This window comes from Phaenicophaeus curvirostris, chromosome 15, assembly GCF_032191515.1.
Source record: "Phaenicophaeus curvirostris isolate KB17595 chromosome 15, BPBGC_Pcur_1.0, whole genome shotgun sequence".
NCBI lineage: Eukaryota > Metazoa > Chordata > Aves > Cuculiformes > Cuculidae > Phaenicophaeus > Phaenicophaeus curvirostris.
In genome coordinates, this window is record NC_091406.1 from 1,374,028 (window position 1) to 1,399,155 (window position 25,128).

Below are 25,128 nucleotides of genomic sequence, written 5' to 3' on the forward strand. Positions count from 1 at the left end.
TGGTGAGGCACTGACCTGTGCTGCAAATCAAGGCCACCTCAGGGAGGACCTGCTGGGGCCGGCACTCAGAAACGGGCACTGTGAGCTGGGCTAACCAAGCCTCAGATAGACCTACCCATCACCAATCCCTGCCAAAGCATGTGCCCACAGTGCCATTCTCAGCATCTCATGGCACCAGCACGTGCCCGCGGTGCCGTTCCCAGTGCCGTACCCATGCAGGCAGAGAAGAGGCCTGCGATGTGCTGCGCTGCAGCTGAAGCAAACATGAGATGTTGGCCAACTCCTCTGAAAGCACTGTCAGGTCTTTCATATCCACATAAAGCAGATGGCACCACAGATTGGATATATCATTCCAAAAGAAGCATGCGTAGGAAACCACACAGAGATAGAAGTTTTATTCCGAGATTTTTTGCGTCAAATACTACCTTGGCATTGACGTTCCAGCTTGTGTAACTCTTATTTTCTGTGTGCGCAGTTCAGCTGCAGCCAGGCTTGTACAGAACTACCCACATCAATCCCTAAGGTTGATGAGAATTAAATATATCAGCTTTAGGATGAGGAAGGCTGAATCAGCCCCGCTGGGATTCCAAGCTGCAAATTCAGAGAGTCGCGAGCATTTAAACCCGAGGCCATGGTTTTGAACTGCACACTTAGTCACAAATACACTCTTTAAAGCTCGTTATTCAGTACAATAATCAGGCTGGGGTTTATTTTCTGTATTCTCTTTTTTTTGCAAGAGTAGCTAGTTCAGCCACATCTTAATGAGATGATTCACAGTTCTCATGTTGAAGGAGACATTAGAATCGTAAGGGATTTTAGCCAGGAATAACCTCAAAGAGTGACTCCTGAGCGATGCTGGAGGCAGCAGGAGAATGCAGGTTCCTTGCAACACAGAAGCCTTTGAAGGCACTGGAATGAGAGCTGCAGGCACTGACAGACCGACAGGTTTCACCTCTCCAATAGTTTGCACTAAGAATCTCCTCTGCAGTAAGAAGCTGTCCTGATGACATGCACGGATTTACAGGCCATTGAGGTGGGATTATATCCCTAAATAAGACTATAGCCCCAGTGATAATTAGCTGTATGCTGATTGACTTCGACATTGTAGAGACTAAAATAAGAAGCAACCTGTATTTGTCCTCAGGAGAGATGCTGCAAAGTATCCTGAAGAAATGGGGAAACAGTTTGTGCTGCAGCCATTTTGGGGCCAGCTGGAGGCAATTAGGCCTAATTAAGCCATCTAGGGTGAGCAAAACTAATTCAGGAGGGGTAGTGGCAATCTTTCCCAGCTGCTTTCTCTGTCTGTGTCTTCTTTTCTTAGGCGGGGAAGCTCTGTAGAAAGATGATGCTGTGGTTACAGGGCATGACTGGTTCTGCTCTCATTTCCCACGTGGTTTTAGGCAAATCACTTCACGCCTCTGTGTTTCTTGACTTCTCCTCCAGTGCAAAATGTCTCTTCTTCCAAGAAACCTCTGAGGCTTGAAGTCATTGCTGTTTAGTGACTTCCGCAGGGGCTGTGCTGTGAAACTATTGGAAGGCAATTTAAGTATGACAGAATTGCAGTAAACAAGGCTTCTAAAACCCTAACACTGTACAACTCTTCTTCTAATTGTGGTGTATAACTGCACAGTGAAGGAAACACTTCTAATATGCACTTTCTAATAAATATTGAACTCTAAAAGCTAAATAAAAAACCTCAAAGGCACAGCATTTTAAAGCTAGACTAATAAGAAATAAGCAGGAAATTTAAACTAGATCTTTCTTCTAATCTGTTAGTGATAAATGGCTCAGTTAAGAAAAAAGCAAAGACCAAACGTTCACCTAAGCTGACGGGTCAAATTGTGCCTCTGAAGCTCTCTGGTTTAATAGCTTAATCATGCACAAACAAGTTGCAACTGGCAGCTAAATGAAGAGCAAAAGTGATGGGGAAATGCTGTGCTCTAAAAGGCCTGATTATCCAGTTTTTCACAACACTGGACTCGAAGAAGACGGCAACTTTATTCCAAGTCTGATCCAAAGTCTGCTGGCATCAGCAGAAACATCACTGTGCTGCCCACGACACCTCAACAAAGAGCTGAGAGCCTGGCTGGGAGACAAGCCGCTGCTGCCCAGTTGGTTCCTTTGGCCCCAGTAGCTGTTTGTAGCGTTCACTGGTTGTTGGTGCATTTATACCCTTATAGAAAGCAGTTCTTTGCCATTAATTATAAATAATCAGATGAGCATTATTCCTGTGCCCCCAGAGGCACACATACTTAATATGCAAGGAGCAGAATCATAGGGTTTGGATATAGATGTGTGTCATGTCTTGTTTTCACCTTGTGGAACAAAGCACACCATGCAGCATCCTCAATTCTAGTTGTGCAATTAGGCTGAAGCAAGTTGGTAAGGATTGGTAAATGCTCTCTGACAGATGTTCCTCCCCCAAATATCATGGAAGGTTTCTGCAGCTGTGGAAACATAAGAAAGGACAAGAAGCGGGAGATGTGTCTCTCATCTACAATAGCTTGAAATAGCTGGAAATCATTCTGAGCAATTTACTGTATGAAATTAGTCTCAAAACATGCCTCGACACACCAGTATGTACCTGGTCATTTTCAATTTCTTAACATTTTGTACTTGGTACCATTTGTATTTGAATCTTTAAAGATCATTCTCATCTCAGGCTGGTTTAAAACTGTCACTGATGTATCCACAGCAGCTCACCGGGTCTTTCTAGTTTGGCTGCCTTTTCAGAGAAAGGAAATCTGCAGTGACCCTGGTGCTGGACAAGCTGGAATCGCAGCTGTTCCACAGGCAGAGCGGCTTCACACCACTGGATGCGCCTGCCTGCGTGTGCCCGGTCAAGCCTGCTTTGCGTGGCCTCTAAAGGCACGAGGCCTCTGGTCAAGCAAACCACAGCACAGTTCACTCAGCCTCGGCAGCGGATGGTTCCCGGGCACGGCAGGCGCGGGGCTCTGCACACAGCGCTGAACACGCACACAGCTGCAATTTTCCATGACTGTTTGTTGTAACAACAAAAGCTGCTGGGTCACGTCAGGTCTGCTGTAACAAGGAGAACCTACGCAGTGAGCACAGCCACATGCGCCCCATAGCCCGAGCAGAGCCGTTTGTAAGCAGAGCCTTGTTCACTGGTGCACAAAATTACGCTCCAGTTCCCAAGGGGAACGAAGATAGCAGCAGCGCTGAGGTGGAACACTTCCCAATGGGATTTCTCTTCTGAAATTCCACAGAAGAACTGAGGGTCAGCTATCGGGCGGTGCAGCCGAGTTTCTGCTGCCCGTGAACGAGGCAAGGCAGACGGCAGCTCCGAGCTCCACTTTCATCCTCTATAGCCACCTCTGTCCCAGCCAGACTTTTGGAGCTCTCACTTACCAATCTCATCTTTGTCGCTTTATTGCTTCTTCAGCCTAATGGAGAGATCACAATTAACTAATGGTTAATTTAATCTTGCTGTCCAGGTTAAATCCCTTACTGCACAGACAAGCAGTTTTTAACCTTGTGAGGAGTGAAGCCCTGCCACCTTTCCCATGGGAGACTCGTCTGCAAGAACAGGAAGAGACTGGCATGTGTGCTCTCCAGAGCTGCCTGCTTGTGCATCACCCTCACACTTCACTTTGCTGTGGCCTCCCAGAAAAGTCCTGACTGGGATTTGGGGGCTGCTGGAAGAGTTTGAGCAGGGCTTGAAAGAAAGAGCATCTCCCCTCCAGACATATCCAACACAGCACCTGGTTTCTCCTTTTCTTATAAGTAGGGGTGGGAAGGTAAGTGGGGACATGTGGGAGCAGGAAAAGGTTGCAGATGGCGGGTATTAAAAAAATCACTTTGGTTACAGGAATTGGAGACAGGTTCTTTATGCAGATAAATTGTTAATTGTTGCTTTTTTTAGGAAAAAAACAATCCCAGTATTCCCAAGCAGTTCTCAGCAGTGAGGGCCATGGTCTGGGAGTGCTGCTGACTGATCGCCTCAGCACAGAGGAGAAGAAAATGCTGTGCTTGTTAGAACCTCTCAGTTAAACTTCAGCTTCTGCAGAGGAGAAGTGTTTGTTTCCTTCCATCTGCTGCCTTTGCAAGGAAGGAAAATCAGCCTGTTCAGATACCAGGAAGTTCTTCAGCATTTGAACAGCTAGCTGTAAACACAGAAACAATAACAGGCATCAATTATCATACCTAAAAATACCCTGCATGCCAGTCACACATATATCCTAGCCCTGCAGCAACTCCTAAGAACCGTAAGGCTGCGTGGAGTATGCGGATACATGGGACGTGGGCAGAATGGGGCAGCTGTAGCAGCAGATGCACGTGCCTGGCTCTCCTGCACCGTTGTCAGGCTTCTCCTCTCATCAAAACACGTTTTGCTTTTACTGGAAGCCGCTGGCTGCCTCCTACGTCTTTGTTCATGACATCTGCCAAAGGCACTTGCACAGAAGATGAAAGCGAGAGCAGCAATCGGCAGAGACCCACAGCATTTGAATTCAAACCAGAGGCTTTTGCCAAATCCATCCTGATGTTGGGGCTGCATGAGCAGCGTGGCAGGATGCTGTAAGGCTGATCCTCAAAGGCAGCAGCTCTCCACGCCTCAGAGGGGGCAAAGTGCAGCGGAGGAGGGCAGGCTGGCAGCAGGGGATGGCTCCACAGGCTGCTCTGAGGCCAGGCGAACCCAACAGTCACCCCAGGGAGAGACACGGCTGTCACCCTGGGCTCACTGCTGCAGGAAGTCCATGGTGTCTCTTGCGATCAATTCCTGTGTGCTCTGTGCCTCTGGTATTTGCCTTTCAGAAATGTCTGAGCCCTCGTGGTGTTTCCGTGGTAACGCTGAATGATCCTATGTGGGTTATTTGCAAAAATCAGGTGCTGGTGCACTCTCCTTTCTGAGCACTGCAGCAGCTTTGGGTTTGCACACCAGAAGCTGCAGGTGCTGCAGTGACAGCAACGTGTTCTTCATCACAACTTCCAGGTCTCGAGGTACACTTGCTGCATTCCCTTTGTGCCGGCAGTACCCGGTGAACGGACCGAAGCAGCCCCAGGGTTGGGATTGTTTAGAGCTCAGCCAGGTTCCTGCTGCTCCCCCATCCCAGCAGAAACACAGCCCCCCGTTTAGCTCAGCACCTTGGTCCTGTGCTGATGAACCCGCTGACCCTGTCATTCCTGCCAGTGTCCGCGGGACAGGTGGGTCTATCACACTGATACAAGATACAACCTCAATGGGAAAGGTGGAAAAGCTGTGTCACACCGAGCTGGAGCCCAGGCGCTGCAGGAGAGCAGAGGATGCTGCTGCTGTCAGCTGCCTGCTGCCTGACCACTGCTGGTGGGAACTCACAGTGCTTCCCATTTATTTAGTCTCTGTGGTGTAAAGGTCTTCCCGTGTCTGACCACAGCTGCCTGGCTGCGGCCTGGCTCTCACACCTACCCTTCCCGATCCAAATGCAAACTAAGCCTGGAGGCCTCAGCACTGGACAGACGTCATCAGGAGTGCTCAGTCTGCCAGGGTGTTTAAATTATTAAAATAAGAAGGAACTACACAGGCTGGATCCCAGCAAAGCAATTTGTATGTTATGCTTCCTTCAAACAAAAGTGAAAAGCCAGCTAACTTTAATGAAAGAGCTTTGCATTTCAACAAAGCACCAAAACTTTGCAAGGAGAGATGATGATGGAAATGCCCATCATGGCTTGAAGGCAGCCAAGCACGAGCAAAAAGGTCTTCTTAGGACTGCACTGCACAAACATCCATGGGTCACAGACTGTTCACTCAGGGAAGACCAGCTGGAAAGCTGTGAGCCGAAAAGGACCTGTGGGTGCTGGTTGCCAGCAGCTGAACATGAGCCAGCAGCGGCCCAGGTGGCCGAGAAGATCCACCAGCATCCTGGCCCAGATCAGCCCTGGTGCGGCCAGCGGGAGCAGGGACGGGATCGTTCCCCTGCACTCGGCATTGTTGAGGCTGCACCTTGAATCCTGGGTTCAGTTTTGGGCCCCAAGCTCCAAGAAGGACCTTGAAGGGCTGGAGCGTGTCCGGAGAAGGGAACAGAGCTGGGAAGGGCCTGGAGAACAGGGGTTATGAAGGGCGGCTGAGGTAGCTGGGGCTGTTTAGCCTGGAGGAGGCTGAGGGGAGACCTCATGGCTCTGCAGCTCCTGAAAGGAGGTCGTGGGGAGGTGGGCGCTGGGCTCAGCTCTCAGGTGACGGGACGAGAGAGAACGGCCTCAGGCTGTGCCAGGGGAGGGTTGGGCTGGATATCGGGAACAATTCCTTCAAGAAAGGGCTCGCAGGCCCCGGCAGAGGCTGCGCGGGGCCGCGGGGGAGTCTCCATCCCCCGAGGGGTTGGAGCACCAGGCACAAAGCCCAGTGTTCGTCCCTCGATTCACTCGGACAGGCCGCTGGCGGCCCAAGCGCTCCATCCGCAGGGGCCGCTCACCAAACCGCGGGGCTCCCACCCCAACGCCCCCTCCAGCCTCATTCCCCTCACGGCTCCCTGCGCCCTGAGGGGCGGGGGGGCGGAGCATGAAGGGGGCGTGACTTGAGGGCGTGGTTAGGAGCACGTAGGGGGCGTGGCTTGAGGCTAAGGGGCGGGGTCATAGGGGCGGGGTCGGTGAGGCGGGGGCGGGGTCAGGGCCGCGTCTGAGGGCCGGTCGGTGTCTGAGGGCGGTCGGGGGTCTGTCTGGGGCCGGTCGGGGTCTGTCTGGGGGCCGGGGGCGGCTCGGCGGGCGCCGCTCGGCGCGGTCGCGGCCATGAAGCTGATCGTGGTGGAGACGTACGCGCGGGCCAGCGAGTGGGCGGCCAAGTACATCCGCAACCGCATCGTCGCCTTCGGGCCCGGCCCCGGGCGCTTCTTCACGCTGGGGCTGCCCACGGGTGCGTGGGGGGGGGAGAGGGAAGGGGAGGGAGAGAGAGGGAGGAGGGGGGGGAGGTGGGGGGGGAGAGGGAGGGGGGGGGGAGAGGGAGGAGGGGGAGAGGGGGGAGAGAGAGGGAGGGGGGAGGGAGGGGGGAGAGGGAGGGGAGAGGAGGGAGGGAGAGAGAAAGGGGAGGGGGGGGAGAAGGAGGGGAGAAAGAGGAGAGAGGAAAAGGGGAGAAAGGGGAGGGGGGAAAAGGGAGAAGGAAGAGGGGAGGGTAGAAGAGGGGGAAGAGAGGAAAAGAGGAGGGGGAAAAGGGGGGAAAAAGGGGAGAGGGGGCAAAAGGAGAGAGAGGAGGAAAAAGGGGAAACAAGAGGGGTAAGAGGGACCTGGAATAGGGAGAGGGGCTGACAGCGGAGTGGAGAGAGGAAGGGAGGGCAGAGGGGAGCGGGGCTAGGGGTACCTGTCCCCCCGCCCTGCTCAGGTGAGCAGCCTCCCCGCAGGCAGCACGCCGCTGGGCTGCTACCAGAAGCTGGTGGAGTACTGCCAGAACGGGGACCTCTCCTTCAAGTACGTGAAAACCTTCAACATGGACGAGTATGTGGGTGAGTGCCCGCGTGCAAGAAGGGCTCGGCTTCCCTTTCCTGTTTCCCTGTCTATTGTCTGTCTGTCCAGCCAGCCTGAGCAGTCCCTCCCAGCCAGGACCCGAGGCTAGGGATGAAATATGTGTTAACCAAGAGGTTAGCAGGAACAATCTGGTAGCCTGCATAAGAAATATTAGTGGGTGTCAGGTGTTGTGTTACACTCACCAGATGCTGCTGTTTGACCTGAACTTAGGTACTGACCAGCTAAAGACCCGTCTTATCGCCGCAAGCTGAGATAGGGTGCAGTGTTGACTGCCACCTTTGCTCTGGGGTTGTAAAGGTCACTGGAGCTCCAGGCTCTTACAAGGACTGGTGTGATGCCTGTCCGAGTGCCCTTCCGTAACCAACTGCGCTCCCAGTCAGATACCAGAGGGCTCACCTGTGATGAAACAGCCTCTTGAGAAGGAGCACAGAGAGATTAGTGGGCAAGCCTAAAGCTCCAAAGGTGAACAACATACCGGCTAAATATTTGCTAATACTAATTTCAGTCTGGTCAGGAAGTTTTCTGTGAACAACCCCCATCAAGGACTGTTAGGGATTAGGCAGTCCAGTATGGGTTTATAGCATTCAAGGGGAAAAATGCATGCAATAAGTTATTGCACAGGGTTCCTCACAGGTTTTTTAGTTCCTTTGCTAATACGAAATGGGAAGAGGGCTGAAAACGTAGGAACAGATGAGGTGCAGCAAATGCCTTCTTAACGTGCCATGAATGTTCCAGGAAACATGAGCCTTGCAAGAGCTGCTGTGATTTATTTAAATTTTGCTGCTTGAGGAAATAAAAACAGCCCTTGGAAGTTGAGGAAGAGACAGAAAGCAGTGCTCTGTGACCAAACCCACTGCAAGGCCGTACAGGTGGTTGAGAGTTGGTCTTAGTCCTCTGCCTGCTCTGTTACCAGGTCTCCCGAGGGATCACCCGGAAAGTTACCACTCCTTCATGTGGAATAACTTCTTTAAGCATATTGACATCTCACCAGAGAATGTTCACATTTTGGATGGAAACGCGCCTGACCTACAGGCAGAGTGTGACGCATTCGAGGAGAAAATCAAAGCAGCCGGAGGAATCGAGCTCTTTGTTGGAGGTGAGATCCTGGTGCATTTGTGGTCTCAAAGCGCTGACTTCCCTCCACCAGCTCTCGTTTGTTGTCAGAAGAGCTCAGGGGACTTGCAATGAAAGCCACCCCCCTCCATCACCCTGGGCACTCGTGTGCTGGCAGCCTTGCCTTCCAGTGTCCCGCTCCCCTAGTTTTAGGTGTTTCAACCCAGGAAAGGGTTAGCAGGAGAAACAGGCAGGGCTAGAATCCCACCAAACACACCCTGTGTTACAATTGCCAGCGCTAAGAGAAAACTGCTAGGAGTTGACAGAGTCCTCTGAGCTAGCAGGAGCTCGACACAAGCTTTTCCCCTTGGTTTGCCTGAAAATTCTACCATCTCCTTGTTGTCTCATGGCCCAGCACAAGTAGGGAAGAGTCTCCGTTCACTTAGGGGGCTTTTGCTGTCATTCCCACCAGAATCAAATTTGAGCTGGGGCAGAAAGATTGTTTTCCTCAGGCCCTGGAAGCACTGAAATCCTCTAAGAAGTGCTGTGGGTTCTGCTTCCTGCCACGACCAGCGGCGCTGACCTACCTCTCAAACTCTCTCTGTCTCAGGTATTGGCCCAGACGGCCACATTGCCTTCAACGAGCCTGGATCGAGTTTGGTATCCAGGACACGAGTGAAGACCTTGGCTATGGACACTATCCTGGCTAATGCCAGGTTCTTTGATGGTGACCTCTCCAAAGTCCCCACAATGGCTTTGACGGTTGGAGTAGGCACCGTCATGGATGCCAGAGAGGTTAGGAGAAAAGCAGCTCCTCCCTGCAGCAGCGCTTGAGCTGGGCTTCCTGGCAGCTAAAGGTCATCCACTCTTGGTGCAGCGATGCTCCCTGCTGGCGCTTTTCCTGCTGCTCCTCCTGTCCTCTTGCATCCTCCATCTTCCACTTTTGCTCTACTAACAAACACATTTGTGTAAGCAGCGCAGCTGTGATCCACAGGGAGCTGGAAAGGTTTGGGAGGATATCTTTGGTTTGAGTCTCCTCTAGGGAAATACACGCAAGAATCACTGGTTGGCTTGATTTTTCACCAGGAGACCATAAAACCCCTGTGGATTGCTGTCAGTTGGGCCTACACCTTGATCTATACGTGTTCAGTCTTAGCATGTAGGTGCTTAAAAGGGGATCCAAATCCTTAAAATGACCCACCAGGCTGTGATTGAATTGGCAAATGGAATTGTGATCCAATGAAACGCCTCTGGGGAGGATGACGGCCATTGTTCCCCTTTAGGGCTGGGGCAGCACTCTGGGTTCAGCAGTGCATGGCTGTGCTCTCCCTGAACGCGTCTCCTAGTCCCTGACTGCCACCTCTGTGTCTCGGAGTGCAGGTGATGATTCTCATCACGGGCGCCCACAAAGCCTTCGCTCTGTACAAAGCCATCGAGGAAGGCGTCAACCACATGTGGACGGTGTCAGCTTTCCAGCAGCACCCCAACACCGTGTTTGTGTGCGATGAGGACGCCACGCTGGAACTCAAAGTGAAGACTGTGAAATACTTCAAAGGTGAGTGCTTGGGGCAGAAGGCCAACAAATTTAGTTTGTGAGTGGCACGAGCCATGCTTTGCAGATGTTTGTTTAATCGACTCCCAGAGTATGTGCCTTAAATATAGTGGCAGAGCTGTACAGCAATGGTGAAAGAGCAAAGGGAATGTTTCACAGGGTGGGCATGGGAGCAAAGGAACGAGGACTCCTGCAACACCTGTTTTCATTGACATCTATAGTCCAGCATGCAGCAAATAAGAATTCTGCATTATTTTATCAAGTTGTGTTTTTTCTTGCTTCATTAGGCTTAATGCTGGTTCACAACAAGCTTGTGGATCCGTTATACAGCATGAAGGAGATGGGAGGAGAAAGAAGTCAGTCCAAGAAGCCATACAGTGATTAATCTCACCGTTCAGGTTCCTGCTGAAGCAGCTTTTCTGTGGGAAACCAGCTCTGAAGAAAGGGAATCGCTGCAGAAAGTGATCTCTTATTTGTTCTTAAATTAGCGAAATGATTATATGTGCTAGCTTCTCTCTCTTAAAGAGATGGATGCAGCACCTGCCTTAATTAACCAAATGAGGATGGGATCCAGAATACTGTGTTCCACAAACTTCTGCCAGGAGCTTGTTCTGTGAAGGTAAAGCCAAAGCAGAACAAGTTGTTTAATCTGTGAAGCAACTATAATCATGGGGACTGAAGGACCCAGAACCTAAATGTGAAAAAGATATCCAGAAGTTGTTGTATACGCTGCTGCAGACACCAAGCAGGTGATCGCTTTGGGCTGTAGCCCTTGGGTGCTGCTCCCCCTCCCCTGTACCCCGACACTGCACTCGCGTAAAATGGAGACTGAGCTTGTTCAGCCTGGAGAAGGGAAAGCTTCAGCGTGTGCTGGTAGCGCTGAACTTCATGACTGTGATGAAGCCTCATCAAGGAGATTAAGCCAGGCTCTCCTGGGAAGATGAGAAGAGACAATTGAGCTGCACATTGGACTTGAGACCATCTCAGCAAAAAGGAGGCTACAAACAGCGCTCAGCAGTGCTGTGTTAATAACACAGTGAGTTCAGGCAGCTCATTTTAGTTGTTGTCACCCAAGAAGCCTCAGGTGTTGTTTCAGGGTGTGATTCTGTATGCCCTGGTGCTATGGGACAGGAGATCTGTTCAGATGCAGCAGAAAAGACCTCTCTGTGCTGCTCTGCGCTCTGTCAGCACAGAGCCTGGAGCAGGAAGTTCTTACCCCCCTTCCCACGTGCTACATTGCTACAAGGAAATGTCAAATGAGGCTCAAGGAAACACTATTTTTAAGCACAGAAGCCCCATAGAGGCAGGCAGCAGCCTGTGCTGGCAGGAGCCCTCCACTGCTGAAACTTGACCCCGGGTCTCCCTACTGAATCCTACCAAGGGGCAAGGCAAACCGGGCAGCATTTTTTTCTTTATGCAGAAATTCTGTAACTGTTGATCTGTAAGGTAACTCCCTACAGTAAAATGTCTTAATTTTCTTCTGACTGGTCCTGTTGCCTCTATCTGCTCAACCTCACCGTGCTAGGGATGCATGGAACAGCTTGAGCCTCAACAGGACACGTAATCCCAGCTCTGAACAGCAACACCACAGCCTCCAAAGCATCAAAGGCCTTGTTTTACACAAGGTTTCTCTGTCCCCTAAAGCCAGAGCTGTATGGAAGGCAGTTGGGTAGGAATCGCAGTTGCTGCCGCCTGCTTCAAGAGCTTCTTTAGCAATCGGAGCAGGTTCCCACACAACGGCTGCTACCATTCCATCCTGCTGGGCAGCAGCTGTCACATAAGAAAGTCATCGGGGATCTTTAAGGAAAAGGGGGAGGTCACAGCTCAGCAAATAATGGAACCCTCCCTCCGCATGCACAGAAGTGGAGAAAGTGAGGTTTGCAAGAGGAAAAAGAAAAAAAATAAATACTAGAACCTGAGTGCCATGTTGCCAACTAGTCTGCGTCACTCTAGGTGAAGTCAGGTTCTGGTTCTAGCTGTCCTACCCTTGCAGCACCAGCCCCTTGTCCTACAACTGCAGTCACCTCCTTGTCCCCTGCTCGGCGACTCTGTCCTCCTCCACCTCACTGCAGAGTACCAGAGGTCTCCAAGGGCCTGGAGTTCTTGGGCACAGTGATGACTGTGTCACCATTCCTCCTCTCTCCACACGTTGTTGGAAGCAGATGCAGTTTGTTGCAACATTTAATGCTTGCCATGACGATTGTGCTCTGGCAGACGCCTCCAGCCACAGCTTTTCACCCCAGCGCACTCTGTAGTGCCCAGGCCCTGCCCTCCGCCACCACTGTCCTGGGAGAAGGGACCTGCCCAGCCTCCTCCAGCACACTCCCCTCCATCAAGGGAGGAAAAGAGGGTTTAAGCACACACTTCTTGTCACAAGCATTCCTCTTCTGCCCACCTATGCAGCTGAGCAGGAAGCGAGGCAATCGCCACCCCGACACGAAACACAGCTCTGCCCCACACACCACAACGAGGACAGCCAGGGAGACAACTGTTTACTGTCTTAAAGTGAATTTAGTGCACATGAAAGGTGCAGGAAATAAAACTTAAACCACAGAACAGAACCTTTCCCTACACACCGTCTTATAGCCAAGACAAAAGATCCAGTCTTGCATCTCTACTCTCTCCCATCACTGCCAATTCTGGCCAGATACCAGTATAAATAAATTTACTATCAGTCAAAACTGAGTGAGAAGTGTTTGCCTTGAGTTTTGGGTCTTCCAGTTCCTGAGCCATTGAGCTGGGCCCTGCTGAGGGGGATCTGAACAACGCATGCAGTTTTAATTTCAGAATAAGTGGTTAGATTACTCTGCAAGTGGAAAAACACCTGAAAAATGAGTGGATACCTCCAGTAATGACTTTCATGCTCACAAAAACTCCTTACTGAGTTTTTAGGGGAAACAAGTTGGGTTTTGAAACAATCTGAAGTGCAAGAACAGTGGAAATAAGGGATCTGGTCCAGAAGCAAAATTACGAACTGATCAGATTTCTCATATGAAGAGTTAGTAAAAAAGAAACCACTTCATCTGAGAAGACCAGGTAATTGTCAGCATCTTGAAGGATCCAAGTTAATCTTAGCTATGTACCCATTATCAGGTGTTTCCACATCTGACTGACATCACATCCTCTCCCTGGCCACATACTCAGCTCACTGCTTTAGCACCCATCGCTCTCGCATAAGGAGAGGCAAAGGAAGGTAACGCAACAGCAGCGCTGCAATCAGGCACCAAACTGATCCACAGTTCTGGAAGGGGCTGATGGTCCTTTTCTGATAAAGCACTCAGTAAAGCAAAAACCCTGGCATTACAGCCAGCAGGAAGGGGGTTAAGGGTAACCAACTTCACCATTGTTAGAAAGGGTCTGTGACAGAACAAGATGTTTTTCAGAGAAGCAGGTCAGGAAACGCTACAACAGCAACAGGCTCAGCTGCTGAATACAGCAGAAACGTCGTGTTGTGTCAAAAACCTTTCCTTGTCCAAGAAAGGCCCCTGAACAGCTCCAGGAAGAGCATTACAGCACCACCCTAACACGGACATGAGCCAAGAGCGCCTTGAAAGGGTGGTCTCCCCAAAGGTAACCCCCAAGTATCTCTATAACATAACTGGAGCCCCAAATAAATTTGCCTTTGGAAAAAGGGCACCTCCTAGTATCTATTTTTCCAGTAACTTTCCAACCTCTGACTGGTCACATTGGTCTTTAACAAGCAATACAGTTACAGTGATCCTGACCACAGGAGGGGCAACACAGTCTTCCTTTAGCTTTGGCCACAGCCTCTGATGTGCGAGCCTCCTGCAGGGCAAGGTCGTTACCATTCCTCTATCACACAGCAGAAGTGAGAAGCAAACAGACTTGATGCAGAAACAGAAAGCCTCTGTCTCTGGGTGGTTCTAGCTGGTTCAGCTTTTTGTTGCCAGAGAAAGCTGTTAGTCTTCATCTTCATCTTCTCCAAATTCACCATCAATACCCTGGAACAATCTACAAGATAGCCAAGAATTTCCATCAGGATGCCAAAAAAAAAAACCAAACAACAAACCCAAACCATGCAAAAAAACATAAGAGCATCACTGTAAATGTGACAAAAAACACAAAAGCAACAAGTCCCTTCATTTTTTTTCAGTCTCATAAACCACTCATGCTGCAATCCTCAAAGCTGAACAGCATTATGTAGTGTGCTGCCATTCCTCATGGCCCTTTAGGGCTGTGCAGAACCATGGAGTGGAGCCACACCTGCTCCCAACAGCTCACACCATTATCAGACATCACAGAGCCAACACAGGCAGGGGAGGAACAGCAGAGGAGAAAAAAATGCGGGTTTTAAAACAGATGAGCTTAGTCAAGACAGATAAAGGTGAAGCTAAACTAAAAGAAGAACGAACAGTAGGAGACACCAGAGTTAAAATAGAAAGAAAAACAGGGCAAGAAGTAAAAAGATGTCTGTTGGGAGAAAAGAGAATTCTCCTCATCTATCCTTAACAGCAAAGGGGTAAGCCAAGTGTGCTACTTTCTAGGAGCAGCTTTCCTACCCGAAGGCCTGTGCTGCACTACCGTATCCCTGAGCACCCGCAGGGAAGCCTTTCACCGCAGGCTGTCTCCCAGCCATCAGCAGGGAGCACGGCATCAGGAACAGCCCCAGACAACCTCCAGGAATTTAAACCAGAAGTTCTTAAAGAGCAAATCACATCCTGAATCACTTCTGGCTCTACTGTTAGTGTTGAGTCCTTGTAAGCATAAATATTTGAGAAACTGCATCTAACTTTTAACTACACATTTCAAGGAAAGAATAATCTGGGAGAGACTGTAAGGAAAAGCAGGAAAATGAGTAGTTCGGCAGAAGAATAAACAGAGGTGGGTACATACCGATTAAAGCACCGGGAAGATGGGTCATGGAAGTGTTTGTAGGGGTTCATCCGTGACAGAACGCTCATACAGAGCCAGCAAAAATACCGCATGCAGCCCGTACACATCATTTTGTTACAACCATCCAGTTTCTGAGAGGGAGAAAACAAGAAATAGCAGTAACAACATCTCACCCTGTCAGTGGTCAGGCTGTCTCTACAGGATAACAGCCCTCAAAAACCTATCAATCACGGAATACATTTTATCCCAATTCAACCGTAATGCTGATATTTGAATAGTGAATTGGCTAAAAATACTAATAATATTGAAAGTGAGTCTTTTTCTGAAGGTAGTTTTATTTTCTGGCTGTAATCTGAAAGACCAGTAGCCTGAAACACATGAAAACAAAGGGATTCATACAGATCCTTAGCCAACATGGATCTTTTTAGCGCTGGGGGCTGAATAGTACCAGTTGCCGTATTTACTCAAGTCCCTGAGCTCCAGGAACATCACCTCTTTCCTACAGAACACAGACAGAAACAGGAAGTTCTCTTACCATTTCCTAGAAATTCACCTTCCCTGGTGAACTTGGAGGCTACAAATAAATCTCTGTTTCAGTCTAAATACAGAATTGACTCAATTTGTTTGTTTCTGCTCAGATTTACCAGGATTCCACCCCTCCCCTCCATGCTCACCTCTATGGGAGTTCTACAGCAAGGACAGGGCTTGGAGTTCTTTTCCAGCCATTCTTTAGTCCCCAACTCCTCAAGCGCTTTCTCAATCATTCGTTTTCCGTAGCGTTGTTCCAGAAATCTCTTAGTTGCCTCATCTGCTTCTAAATATTCACTTTGCAAATCCATTAATTTCACTGGGGTATGAAAAAAAAAAACCAAAACCAAAACAAAACCCAAGTTCTTATACTATGTTATATAAAGTAGCCCAGCTGATAACAGCATCAAATATTCTCAAAGGAATTGAACATCATTAGTTAAAAAGCAAGAAAAACATTAGAATAAATAAAAATATGAGAATATTAAAACGCTTCTGCCTCAAAATTCAACAGTTTAACAAATCTATCACGTAAAACAAACTGAAAATCAGAAATACTTTTTCTGAGTGTATATTTAAGGAAACTTTATTACAGGATTTTGAGGCCATACAGACAGAGCAGCATCCTCCCGATTCCAACATCAATGTGGACAACAGAAAACACTGGATTTGCAGGGAAGGGTAAAACCAGGCACCTGTGAAATGACTGTTCCCCTGCTATGGCCTCTCAGAACTTGGCAATCAGCAGTTTAGGGACATCCTCAACTCCAGAGTGTTATCGAAGGGAACAGTTTTTAATTGCCAGCAAGAGACCAAATGAATCTGTCTGATCTTTTTGAAAGCTCACATGGTGAACAGATCTCCTTGCTTAATTTCTGACTTTCAGGCTTTTTCCCCACAAAGCTAAATTGATTCTGGATCCACTTCTGAAGGAGGACGACTCACCTGCGGTGATCTTGCAGGGCGAGACGCCGTGGTAAGTCATTTTGCAGACTGTGCAGAAGGCGTAGTTGCAGCAGGAGCACATGCCCATGGTGCAGCCGGGCTCCTGCATCACCGGCGTCTCGCAGCCCGGCCGAGGGCAGTACACCACATCTGCCATCAGGTCCAGGCTGGACTGCAGGAGCAGGCGGTCATAGCGGGCAAACAGCTCCTCTCCAACCAACTCTTTCACCTGGACAGAGATCAGAGGAAGATTTCACACACCTGTGATGCTGAGCCTGCTGGCTTCAGCAAAAAACAGTGAGTCAATGGAAAAGCATCTACAGGTGGGGCAAATCCCCTTTATATTCTCCAATAGGTCATGAAAATACTCCTAGAAATGGTATTTCGATACTAGTTAAACGCATGCAGTGTGACATGCACTGGGACATCAATTCAGGCCTCTGACCAATGCCAGTGCTAATAAAGTGGGCAAAACATGTGCTAAGTGACCCAGTTTTAACTCCAGTGCCTCCATGTGGCTCAGAGTATGCAACAAACCTTCCCAGGTGTGTTCACTGCAGAAAGCCACACCTTGTCTTACAGAGGTATTGGTAAGTTAACAGAACTCTACCATCACTGCGAGCACACTTTATTACCTGGCCAGGAGTAGCAGCAGAAGAACACTTTGGTTCTGGGCAGTTGAGGCAGCGGACCTGACCATCCCTGATCTGTATCTCGAAGTACTCCTTCAGGCACGCCTTGCAGTACACGTGGCTGCACTCGGTGAAGTACGTACACTCACTGCCCAGCTTCTCAGAGAAGCAGATATTGCACAAGTACATCTTACTGTTAAAGCACTTCCTCTTCTGGGCCTGATCAAAGTCCAAGATTTCCCTAATCAGACTCGATAATGATTCCACATCTTGCACGGCTCTGGCATCGATGATTTCCTCCTCAGCTGCAGCAGAGCTGGCTGCACCACCACAATCCTTCTCAGCACTGGGAGAGACCAGAGGTGTCCTGCTCTGCCCGCTCCCTTGGTGGCACATTTTTAGCTCGTACGGGGAGGAAATATTCAGGTAACTCAGTGTTTCTTCCTTCAGAAACTGCATCCAGGCAAATAAGACCACGCAGCCTCGATTCTCTTCCCACACGTTGTCTAAGTGTTTGCAAAGAGCACTCAGCTAGAAAAGGAAAAACCACTCCAAGATTTCAGTGAGTTATGACAGCTCATCACTGTCTCCCTTTCCCATGGTTTCCCCTTAGATTTCAGATCCTGGAGTTTTTATACATACATAAAATACATATAAATATAATGCTCATAGATGCGAACTTTCATCCCTCAGTGTAGGGATCAAATAAAAACAAGTAGGAAACAAAAGAAGACCTTATTGAAAGAGCAACGCAGCCATTTATGTCTTCATTTTACTTTCCCCTACTCCAGCAGCACCCTGAGAGAGCTGTTAATTCTGAACATACTTGTGAACACAAAAGCTCTGTTAAAATGTGAACACTGCTCTGCAAACCTGGGGTGGCGAGAGCCATTTTCCGCTGAGGGTGAACGCCGGCGGGGAGGTGGACGGGTAGTCTGGCGGGAGCTCGAAATTCAGCACGAGGGGAGGCAGGAAGCAGACGGTGTATTCAAACCCAGCGCCCCGCAGGCTCTCTGTGGAGCTGCCTGGGTCAGAGAGAATTGAGCCAGGTTGAGAAATAAGAAGAAAAGAGAATAAACTAATTAATTTAGAACAAGTCCCTCTCTTCATTTTAGACATTTCTGGATTTAAAATTATTTACTCAACCCTAAACAACAGAACTTTAGTGCAATGAAATTTCACAGGGCTGTGTGTACGGTCAGATCAGTAAACACCAGCACGGTGAAATATCAGAGTCCACACAAACCTGAGCCTAGAAAGACAACTCCTCAAGAGAAAAAGAAAAACCTTCATAATACCAAAAGAAACAGCATTACTCCTCACTAATTCTGAAGTTCACTGAGCCGGTTCATAGAATCATAGAATCACCGGGTTGGAAGAGACCCACCGGATCATCGAGTCCAACCATTCCCACCAATCTCTAAACCATGCCCCTCAGTACCTCATCCACCCGCACCTTAAACACCTCCAGGGAAGGCGAGTCAACCACATCCCTGGGCAGACCGTTCCATTGCCTAATGACCCTTTCAGCAAAGAATTTTTTCCTTATGTCGAGCCTGAACCTACCCTGGTGGAGCTTGAGGCCATTCCCTCTCATCCTGTCCCCTGTCCCTTGGGAGAAGAGCCCAGCTCCCTCCTCTCCACAACCTCCTTTCAGGTAGTTGTAGAGAGCAATGAGGTCTCCCTTCAGCCTCCTCTGCTCCAGGCTAAACACCCCCAGCTCTCTCAGTCGCTCCTTGTAAGACTTGTTCTCCAGCCCCTTCACCAGCTTTGTCGCTCTTCTCTGGACATTACTACATGGTTACATGTGTGAAGATGGAACCTAAACTCCTAGCAGCGCAGGGCAGCCAGGGCTCCACCTGGTCAGAGTCCCCGTGCGCTGGGAGTGCAGCCATCGCCTCAGCACATATTGGACTATCCTCTCGGCAAGGACAGATTCCGGGATAACACAAGGCATCTCAACTCACCCCTCACAAAAACTTTGAAGTTTTTGGGCAGCTCCAGACAAATCCTTGTTTCTCCTCCTTGGGCTGACTCGGCTCTCTTGAACACGTCCTCGTCGTAGATGCTGGCCAGAGCCAGCAGCTCATCCTCCTGCGCTTCTCTGTCTTCTGCAGACATTTAACTTGGCTGTGGGGTTAACGCCGCTCTGCGAGATCGACTGAGTTAACGCAGCCCATTCCCATTATTCATTAAATCCCAGAATTGTTTTGCTTGAAAAAGCCTTTTGAGCTCCTCCAGTCCAGCCACCAGCCTAAGCCCACCGTGCTGACCAAACCACGGCCCCACGCGCCACCAACACTCGCTTTCTGAGCCCCTTCAGCGACAGCGGCTCCGCCACTGCCCTGGGCAGCCGGTTCCAATATTTCACCACTCTTTCTGTGAAAAAATCGTGTGAGACCCCACCCGGAGTCCCCCGTCCAGTTCTGGAATCGCCAACATAAGGGGATGGAACGGTTGGAAGGGGGGCAGAGGAGGGCCTGGAGGTGTGTGAGGGCTGGAGAACCTCCTGTGAGAGGAGAGGACGGCAGAGCTGGGGCTGTTCAGCCTGGAGACACCTCAGAGCAGCTGCCAGCGCTGAGAGGAGCTGCGGGGAAGCTGGGGAGGGGGCTTTTTACAAGGGCCTGGAGTGACAAGATGAGGGGGAACGGCTTTAAGTTGGAAGGGGGAAGATTTAGATCAGACATGAGGAGGAAAGCCCTCAGGGTGCGGGCGGGGAGGCCCGGCCCGGGCTGCCCCGGCCTTGGGGGCGCTGCCGGCCGCCGGCTCGGGACCGGGATCCCGCGGGCGGTGTCGCTGCCCGGCGAGGGGGGCGAGTGGGGCTCCGGCCGCTCCTCGGTCCCTCCCGCCCCGCCCCGCGACCCCCCGAGCCGCCCCCGGCCCGCTCCGCGCTCACCCGCCGGCGCCGCCGCCGCCCGAGCCGGCCCCGCAGCGCCCCCCGCGGCCGGGAGGAGCCGCGGCACCGCGGGACAGGCCGCCCAGGCCCCCCCGCACAGCGCTCCTGCCCAAGAGCCCATCCCCATCTCCCCTCTTTCAGCTTCAAACCGCTCCCCCTCACCCTGTCCCTGCCCTCCCCCTGATCCAGAGGCCCTCCCCAGCTTTCCTGCAGCCCCTTTCAGCGCTGGAAGCTGCTCTAAGGTCTCCCCGCAGCCTTCTCCTCTCCAGGCTGAACAACCCCAACTCCTCAGCCTGTCCTCACAGCAGAGCTGCTCCAGCCCTCGGAGCATCTCCGTGCCCTCCTCTGGATTCGTTCCAACCGTTCCATCTCCTCCTTCTGCTGGGGATTCCAAGAACTGGATGCACGACTCCAGGCTGGCTCTGGGCAAAGCAGAGAGGCAGGATCCCCTCTCTGACCCTGCTGGTCCCTCTGCTCTGGCCTCCGGGGCGGCGAGTGCCCATGGCCAGGTTGATGCAGTGATGGCAGACAACAACCTCTAATCACTTACAGAAACCCATTTACAGCAGCACAGAGACCATACCTCCAAAGTTTTACAGACCTGACCATTCAGGGAGTTTAATGGCAGCACCTTACCAACTTCTGAGTCGCTGAGAGTACAGGAATGCTTTACAGAGTCGTTTCCAGAGCACACATTTACTTTTATCAACAGCATTAACAGTCCTTAACTCAAACAGAGGTCACAGCATTACATGTGATACTGCTAGGGAAACCTAGAAATCGTGGAAAAGCAAGGGCCGAAGATCAGTCCATCAATGCAGCTTGCTCTGCTGTTCCCAAGTCACATTTTTTTAATATCTGAATGAACTGAAGAATCATCTTTACGCAGTCCTTGCAGAACAATACCCAAAACGAGATCTGGTTGCTTGCACAACATTTCAACAGTAAGTACTTCAACTCCTTACTAACACCGAAACCATACAACCATTAACTACGGGTCAGTAGTCGCTTCACCTCCCTGCGACAACAGCACGGCAGCCGTTCCCTCCTTGGGCTCCTGCCGAAGCCCAGAAGCCTCACTGGCATTTGTAGTTGGCCCAAATCTTGGCACTTGTGATAATATCTGGGGAAAAAAGCAGTAAGTTACTTCCAATCAGTAAAGCAGCACATTCTCAAGCGTGAGAGAAAGCTCGCTGATCCAACACACTGTTTGGATGTTCAGTAGGTATCTACACTGTCATTTGTTTGGAGGAATCCAAATTGCCAGTTGTCAATTGCCAGTGACAAGGGAGCAGTAGTTTTGAGTGTGGGCATATCCTTAATGAAAAAGGCACCACTTGGAAGACTCCACTGGCTGATTTCTGAGCTCCACCTGCCTACCGAGCACAACCCACGCTCTGTGTCACCACAGTTCACTTGGCACATAGCTCAAAACTCTTGTTCTTCGACCTGGACAGAAGCATCCAGTGATTGTCATTAATACATATACACTCTTAAAGCACTGCCCTGCATTCCAGATGCTGTGCCTAACTAAAGCTGTGATTACAGTAGGAGAGAACTTGGACCTAAGAAACTGCAAGTCCTCTGGAAACGTGTATATTCAGTATTTTTTTCAGAGCTATTGTGCTTATGCAGTAACTTTCAAATTCAAGCAGCACCAATGACAAACAGAACTCAGAGACATCCCCTGTAAATAATGACTTTAAACTTCAGCAGAAGCGTGCCATCCAGTGGCACTGCGAGAGACTTCAGGAGAGATGAACAGAGGGGATTTTACCTCCCTGGGTGTGATGAGAGTTTTATACACAGTTCTCATGGGTGTTTCACAAACATCTAGGGAGAAAAGAAAGGAGCTTCCCCAGTGTTAGGGGTCTCGGGAGCTAAAACCAGGAACCTTTAGGCAGAAACTGATATTCTTGAAGAAAAACGCACCCTGTTACTGGAATGGCTTTCAGGAGGAAAAAATACTGCATGCTAAAGAGCTCGGTTTAGCTGAGCGAGACATAAAACACAGCAATGACTGGAAGCTTCAGGCAGACATACTCACTGCAGAACTACAGCACAGGAGAATAATTCACTGAACAAGCTGCTGTTTTTTCTAGGGAGTCTCTATACCCACAGGGAAGCTCAGAGTGGTGTTCAGGGGTAACTTGAGGAGGTGCAGACATGCCCAGAGATGCCCAGCAGCACCTCCTGACCTGATGCTCTGCCCTGTGAAATGCCCAGACTATATTCATTCCTGCACTAAAGATCTTCAGAGGAGAAATCATCAGGGCAGTTTGTTAGTGAAGAGTTGTTGCATGAGAACGCTTACCTCAGAAATTTGAGGTTTTCAGCATCTTTTACTCTTTAGCCTCATAATGTTTCCAACTATTCAGACTTAAACACCTTAAAACACTAAAACAGCCAGTTTCCGTGAGCACAGCGAAGCTGTCCTGTATTCCATTACCTTCAGGGTATCCCTCAGGAAGGCGGGGCGCTTGGCTCCTCACTGAAATTTTAGTCACTGAAGACCTCTGTCTTGGTGAAGTTCCAATAATGGAGCAGATAGGAAATCTGCTACACTGCAGCTGGAAAGAATAACAAAATTTCATTCACGCAACTATTTCCACAGGAGAAATAATCTCCTAGCTTTCTTCTAGGGAATTCAGAGATGGCATGCAGATTTCAAGGGATGTCATGAGAAAACATTTAAGATTATTTGTGTACGCATAACGTGCCATCAGAAAGCTTTAAAGCTCAACCCTTCTCTTCAGCTGTTTGTGATACTGTAAGGCTCAAACACCAGCACACCTAAAAAGGATTTAAACTGTGCAATACAATTAGAACCTTCAAAATATTCTTTTCTTCTGGACTTTGAGGAATAATTTCCTCTTCTGAGCTCAGAGATGTAGGAATTTAACATTTAGTTTGTTGTGCAATTTGCACTGCAGCATACATACAGCCAGAACTGGACTGTGCCATGAAGAACAGTTTGTTTGGGTTTAAAAAAATAAAGTAAAAATATCAGATAGACACTCACATCCAGTTTTGAAGGCCGAGCAGAACCAGGAGATTTTAGGGTTTTATTTTCTTCCTCGACTGGCCCGGTGGGACTCATCTGCTAAACACGGACAGAATTCAGTACCAGCTTCAAATCCTTTGCTGTTTATCATTAGTCTTGCAGCATTCCCCTAGTGTGCAATACTATTTATAATAACTCCATTTACAATTACCGATATTTCTTAAACCTTAAGAACTGAATTCACACATTTTTTGGTCTTACACTCTCCAAAATTAAGACAGCTAATCAGTTTACTGCCACACAGAACACACATTTTGAGTCCCCTTCACAAGTGTGGGAGAAAGCACTTCCTACCACTTCTCATATTCACTTGTAACTTGTCACAATTCAAAACTCTCACTTCACCATCACTGAGGCACAATGGGCACACTCACCTCCACAGCACTTCTCCGTTTGAATGACGGTATTTCTGCTGCCAGCCCCTCTGATTCAGCCAAGGAACTTCCTGGGGCACCAGGAACCAGACTGGATGATTGACCTTCTTCTAAATGCTTTTCTTTTTTCTTACGCTTTAATCCCATGGGCTTAGCAGTTTCATTATCAGGCTAGATGGGGTAACAGTTACATTTTCATCATAAAGTGAATTTCTACAGCCTGGTAAGCACCAACATAGAGTCCCGCTGTCATGCTTAAACTCTACACAACTGATTCAGCATGGCCAACACCATCAGTCTGGAAAACAGTGCCTTTAGGGGGCACTCATGGCTTGTTCTGCTACCCAGAGGCAGAGGTGAGCTACCCTTTTACTCTCTGCAGGCACCCCTTTTGCCGGAACCACTGCCCCTCCCAGTGGGGTCTTCCACCCATACAAGGAAGAAGTGAGCCACCTGTGTTACAACCTGGCTGATTTATTAAGGATCTTTCACCTTTCTCTTCACTCCTAATGGTGAAGAACAGCACGCACCAGCTTCTAGGTCTGGACTTTTCTTTCTTGCAGTTGCAATTTTATGGACTTTTTTTCCTGTGATAAATTTGCAACAGATTAATTAACTTTAAGACAATGACCACAGCTACTCTCCAACCATGTCTTATAGGATGGCTTTCAAAGAGGAACCATCCTAGAGTCATCCATGTAAACACACTTCCTCCCTTCAACAGAATCCTCACCTCCCTCTCCCCACTAAAAGGGCTGTTTCACTGCTCTCCCCTTTCCTTGAGGGAGCAAGGAGAAACCTGGTTCTGATATTTTGCCATCATTTAAGTTTGGCTAGAAAATGCTGTTGTCTCACAGCAGGTACAGCTGCTCCAGGTCATATTTTACCTGCCAGAGTAGTTGAAGCACTTAATTGTGAAGAACTGTAACTGGGTTTTGATGCTTTCTTTCTAGGAGAGGAGAGGAAAAAAAAAAACTGAACAACTCTACTGCATGAATGTTACTATTCAAAAAACGCAGCATCTAAGGAAATCATGGGAAAATACAGACTGAGTGAAAAGAGGTAAAGCTTATTTAAAAAAAGATTGTTACTGAGTTCTTCCATAACACTTTACAGTTACTTGATAGTTTATCAAGTCACACACCTTATTCTGAAGATTTGGTAGTTTAAAACCTACAGAAGACATTCAGCAAAGCACTTGGCACCAAAGCACACTGGAACAGACCATGCTAAGGATAATGCAGGGAGAGATTAGGTTCATCCATTTCAAAATTAGCTAGGACACCAGTAGCTGAAACTCAGGAGTGTTTGAGAGATCAGAACCTCACTCATACAGCCCTCTCTTTCAAACATCATCCAAAAGAGAAAAACCTGAGCATTTAGGTACACCAGAGTCTGCCTGGCTGATTACCTTACAGGGTATTGGACTTGAAAATCCTCCCGTACAGGCTCTGAAACACAAAAAAGCTATGCTTCAGAAGCTAAAGCAGAGCAGCCCAGAAAACATTTTAGTGCGTGCTAGATTATAAAGCAAAATATTAGAAGCAAACCCAGACCACTAAGAAGAAGCTGTTCCCAATTATGCAGATGTGCTTTAAATGAAATGATCATTCCATCATTTACACAGGTTCCACCCACCAGGGTGAAATTGTTGCAGAGAATTACCTGGTATTGCTGAAAGATTCAAGGCTTGCGGCATCCTATCTATGCTCACTGCATTGCTGGGGTCCAGGAAAGTAGAGTTCTTGTACTTGCCAGAGTCCTCAGCGTAAACAATGCTT

General features: G+C 49.1%; 4 protein-coding genes across 5 annotated transcripts in view; 2 read left to right on the forward strand and 2 right to left on the reverse strand.

Moving 5' to 3' along the window:
- The window catches only part of PDLIM4 (PDZ and LIM domain 4), a 445,004-nt gene that overhangs the window by 218,486 nt on the left and 201,390 nt on the right, over positions 1-25,128 (forward strand). The gene's annotated exons all lie outside the window — the stretch shown is intronic.
- Positions 6,675-11,533, forward strand: GNPDA1 (glucosamine-6-phosphate deaminase 1). 2 transcript variants are annotated; one of them, XM_069869465.1, is made up of 6 exons: positions 6,675-6,844; positions 7,326-7,427; positions 8,363-8,545; positions 9,113-9,297; positions 9,883-10,057; positions 10,342-11,533. In XM_069869465.1, the coding sequence occupies exons 1-6, from the start codon at positions 6,721-6,723 to the stop codon at positions 10,437-10,439; spliced, it is 867 nt and encodes a 288-aa protein (XP_069725566.1). In that variant the 5' UTR covers positions 6,675-6,720; the 3' UTR covers positions 10,440-11,533. The 2 variants fall into 2 exon arrangements, with proteins under 2 accessions (XP_069725566.1, XP_069725567.1); XM_069869466.1 differs by having other exon boundaries at positions 6,826-6,844; positions 7,330-7,427.
- Positions 12,546-19,361, reverse strand: RNF14 (ring finger protein 14). The gene is made up of 7 exons (XM_069869461.1): positions 18,981-19,361; positions 17,887-18,038; positions 17,017-17,544; positions 16,382-16,610; positions 15,583-15,755; positions 14,909-15,039; positions 12,546-14,026 (listed from the first exon to the last, which is right to left on the reverse strand). The coding sequence occupies exons 1-7, from the start codon at positions 19,132-19,134 to the stop codon at positions 13,975-13,977; spliced, it is 1,419 nt and encodes a 472-aa protein (XP_069725562.1). The 5' UTR covers positions 19,135-19,361; the 3' UTR covers positions 12,546-13,974.
- On the reverse strand, positions 19,715-25,126 carry LOC138727237 (serine/arginine repetitive matrix protein 3-like). The gene is made up of 7 exons (XM_069869527.1): positions 25,013-25,126; positions 24,759-24,798; positions 24,235-24,296; positions 23,840-23,934; positions 23,348-23,518; positions 22,932-23,012; positions 19,715-20,014 (listed from the first exon to the last, which is right to left on the reverse strand). Exons 1-7 carry the CDS (start codon positions 25,044-25,046, stop codon positions 19,715-19,717), a joined length of 783 nt encoding a protein of 260 aa, XP_069725628.1. The 5' UTR covers positions 25,047-25,126.